At 51.1% G+C, this 3,528-nt stretch overlaps 1 protein-coding gene across 1 annotated transcript; it reads right to left on the bottom strand.

Moving 5' to 3' along the window:
• Positions 1–382: 382 nt before the first annotated feature.
• On the bottom strand, positions 383–1,906 carry LOC137640862 (uncharacterized). The gene is made up of 4 exons (XM_068373325.1): positions 1,902–1,906; positions 1,383–1,764; positions 669–1,253; positions 383–616 (listed from the first exon to the last, which is right to left on the bottom strand). Exons 1-4 carry the CDS (start codon positions 1,904–1,906, stop codon positions 383–385), a joined length of 1,206 nt encoding a protein of 401 aa, XP_068229426.1.
• Between the last annotated feature and the right edge of the window lie 1,622 nt (positions 1,907–3,528).

Genomic DNA, 3,528 nt, shown 5'->3' with positions numbered 1-3,528 from the left:
TTGTTATCATTATTATTATTATCATTATTTTTATTTTTATTATTATTATCATTTTTATTATTATTATTACTATTATTATTATTATTATCATTATTATTACATGCTAAACTACAACTTATCAGAATAAATATGGCATATAGCTGAATAAAATGTTCATGTATGAATGGAAAATTCAACGCAGGGGAAGGTTCGCCGTCTGACTGGGAGTAGTGTGAAGGCTAAGGAATACCCATTGGAGTTGCGCTTTCCAATTTTAGTCCTTACATCTTGCCATCAGGGCTGCCTTAAGAGTACGATGATTTCTCTCGACCATTCCGTTCGCTGCAAGGTTGTACGCCGTTTTGCTGTGGAGAGACATTCCCATCAGGTTTGTCAGAGAGAGCTAGATCTCTGACAAAAAGGCTGATCCTCGGTCCACCGTGATATCGTCGGGAACACCGAAACGTCTGATCCAACTCGACAGGAGAGCTTCGGCGCAGGCATGGGTGGTTGCTTTGGACATCGGAGTTGCTTCTAACCATTTAGTAGAGCGGTCGACGATCGTCAGTATGTATTTTGCAGAACCTGAAGGCGGCAAAGGTCCCTCAAGGTCCACGTGGATGTGTCTGAATCGTCTCTTGGGTTGGGGAAAATTGCCGACCACCAACTCAGTATGGCGTTGACCTTACTCGTTTGGCAGTAAATGCAGGTTCTCGCCCACTCACGGGCGTCTTTCTTAATCTCTGGCCAGATGAATTTCTTAGATAGTAAACGGGCTGTAGTGCGACCCGAAGGGTGTGACAATCTGTGGATGACATCGAAGATCTTCCTTCTACTGGAGGCAGGAATCCATGGGCATGGGCGCCCCATGCTGGTGTCACAGAGGATGGTTTCCAAGCCGGGCTGAGGGGAATGTCCTTCATCTGTAGCGTTGATGCGGTCGTATGATAGTCCTGGGCCTCTGGGTCGTTCTGCTGTTCTAAGGCGAGGTTGTGGTAGTCGATCCCCAGGTGGACTGCTTTAATCTCGATCCTGGAGAGGGCGTCGGTGATGGGTTCCTCTTTTCCGGTACGTAGCTGATAGTGCTGCCAAATTCCACGGTGGCTGCCAGGTGTCTCTGTTGGCGAGAGGACCATGCGTCTGTAGACTTCGTGAAACCATGGATCAGGGGCTGGTGGTCTGTCGCAATGGTGAAGGGGGTCCCTTCGCGCATGTATCTGAAGTGGTGGACAGCGAGGCACACGGCAAGGAACTCCCTGTCGAACGTGCTGTACCTGGTTTCCGTAGGTTTGAGTTTCTAGTTGAAGAAGGCCAAGGGCTGCGCGTAACCATTGACGATTTGTTTGAGGACAGCACTGCAGGCAAAGTTGCTGGCGTCAGTAGTCAACTTCAGGGGGGGGCACCAGGGTGGTGGCTTCGCCGAGGGCAGCCTTCGTCTTATCGAAGGCGCATTGCTGCAGTGGACCCCTAACGAGCCTCTTTGCTTTTCCCTTCAGGATGTCGTTGAGGGGAATCAGGATGTGGGCGATGTTGGGGATGAAGGGACGGTAGTAGCTTACCATCCCCAAAAACTCCTGAAGGTACCGGATGGTCGTTGGGGTTGGGAAGGTTTTCACGGCGTCCACCTTGGTCGTTATGGGCTTCACACTCGCTGAGGATTTTTGATGTCCGAGGAAGTCCACCCTCTTGGCACCGAATGTGCACTTGTCGAAGGGCATGATCAAACCGTTCTCCTGAAGGCGTTTCAGCACAGCACGAACGTGTCTCCAGTGTTCCTCTTTCGTCCTGGAGAAGATTAAGATGTCATCTACGTAGCAGACGCAGAACGGCAGGTCCCCCGGATGCTGTCCATGAATCGTTGAAACGTGGCTCCAGATTTGCGTAAGCCGAAGGTTGAATATGAAAAGGTGTAAGAGCCGAACGGCATTATGATGGCGGTCTTAGACACGTCCTCTGGGAACACAGGAACCTAAAAGTGCGATTTAAGAAGGCCCTTTTATAAAAATTTTTTACCACATGAATGGCACTGGTGAGGTCTTGCATGTTGGGTACAGTGGAGTGGTTTGGCGTTGTGATGAGGTTAAGGTGCCGGTAGTCACTACAGGGCCTCCCTCTCCCGTCCGGTTTCTTCACCATGTGGAGTGGAGACGTCCATGGACTGAACGCATTCGTGCATATGCCCATCCGTTCCATGTCTTCGAAGGCACGTTTAACATCCCTCAGCTTCTGCGGCGGGAGGCGGTGGAACTTGGCATGCGTTGGAGATCCCGTTGTGTTAATGTGATGGTAGACCCCATGCTTGGAGGGGAATCCCGGCGACCGTCGAAGTTCCAGCTTGAAAACATCGGGAAACTCCTGAAGAAGGGCGGCGTAGGGCTGTGCTACGACGGCGGAGATGGGTGTGATACCCAGACCAGCTCGTAGTGGGCGGGTTCAGCATGTCCCAGTGTCAATGAGGCGTTTCCCAGCCATGTCAACGAGTAGGCCATGGTGAGCCAGGAAATTTGTGCTAAGGAGGTGGTGTCTTACTTTGGCGAAGGGCCAAGTGTAAAATCGGCCCATGATTGAGATCTTAAGCACCCTAGTCCCATAACACCGCATGGGAGATCCGTTGGCGGCGATGAGCGGGGAAGCATCACTGCTAGGTACCCGGTTTAGGTCGGCCTGTGAGGGAGAAAATGTTTATTGCATACAGCCGGTATCAACCATAAGCCTACGGTTGGATACGGCATCGAGGATGTAGAATCTGATCTTTCTGTGATCTGCTACTGCGGCGACAGTCGATATGGGCAGTGGCTGGCATCGTAATTTCTTCGCAAACTTGCAGGGGGGCCTGCACTTCATTGCGTTGCTCCCAAACTGCTGGTGGTAGGAACAAAAAATCCGATTCGGTCTATGTTTCTGCTGCATCAGCTGCGGAGGTTTCTTTTTCATCAGGGCGAGGATTTCATTGTCGTCAACAGAGGGCGCCACTGAGGAGTTGAGGGATGAGCAGCTGACGGAGTCGCCTTGGAGGCATCGTATAACTTCTGTGCCCCGGACAGGAGGTTGTTCATCGATAGGGTGTCGGTATTGGTGAGCTGGGCTCTCACGTCCTGCGAAAGGCGTCGAAGGAATAATTCTCGAGATAGGCTTATCTCTCGTCGTCGTCCATTGTCGTCGATCTTGGGCAGCATGAGAATTCCAACCAGTTCCTCCCATGCTTCTACGGGAGAGGTGTCGCCCATGGGTCTAGTTCTGAGATAAAGGACCTTCTGTCCCCGTGAGTATATATTAATTAGTTTGGTTCCCAAGTCCTCGTAGGATACATGACCGGAGTGAGCGTCGAGCCATGTGGAGATCTTGTCAAATACCTCCTCAGAGATGGAGGTCAGGATGATGTCAGCTCTGGTGCAGAGGTTGTTTAGCTTGACCACCCTGAAGTGTACGTCCGCCCTCAGGAACCATGAGGCGTTGCTGTGGTATGAGAACGGTGGCAGCTTGACTTTGGGCGCAGCTAAGTGGTTGCTAGCCTCGATGGTCTGGATGGTTTCGTTATTGTCAGTTGAT

This window comes from Palaemon carinicauda, chromosome 1, assembly GCF_036898095.1.
Source record: "Palaemon carinicauda isolate YSFRI2023 chromosome 1, ASM3689809v2, whole genome shotgun sequence".
Lineage (NCBI taxonomy): Eukaryota > Metazoa > Arthropoda > Malacostraca > Decapoda > Palaemonidae > Palaemon > Palaemon carinicauda.
The sequence above is the reverse complement of the archived record's forward strand: the minus strand, read 5'-3'. Positions and strand labels throughout refer to the sequence as shown.

What these genes read in the sequence shown, in the direction of transcription:
- LOC137640862 (XM_068373325.1), bottom strand. An exon ending in TCGGCGAAGCCACCACCCTG is followed by an intron (nt 1,254 to 1,382) that starts GTGCCCCCCCCT and finishes TACGGAAACCAG; the next exon opens with GTACAGCACGTTCGACAGGG. An exon ending in CTGCATTTACTGCCAAACGA is followed by an intron (nt 617 to 668) that starts GTAAGGTCAACG and finishes CCCCAACCCAAG; the next exon opens with AGACGATTCAGACACATCCA.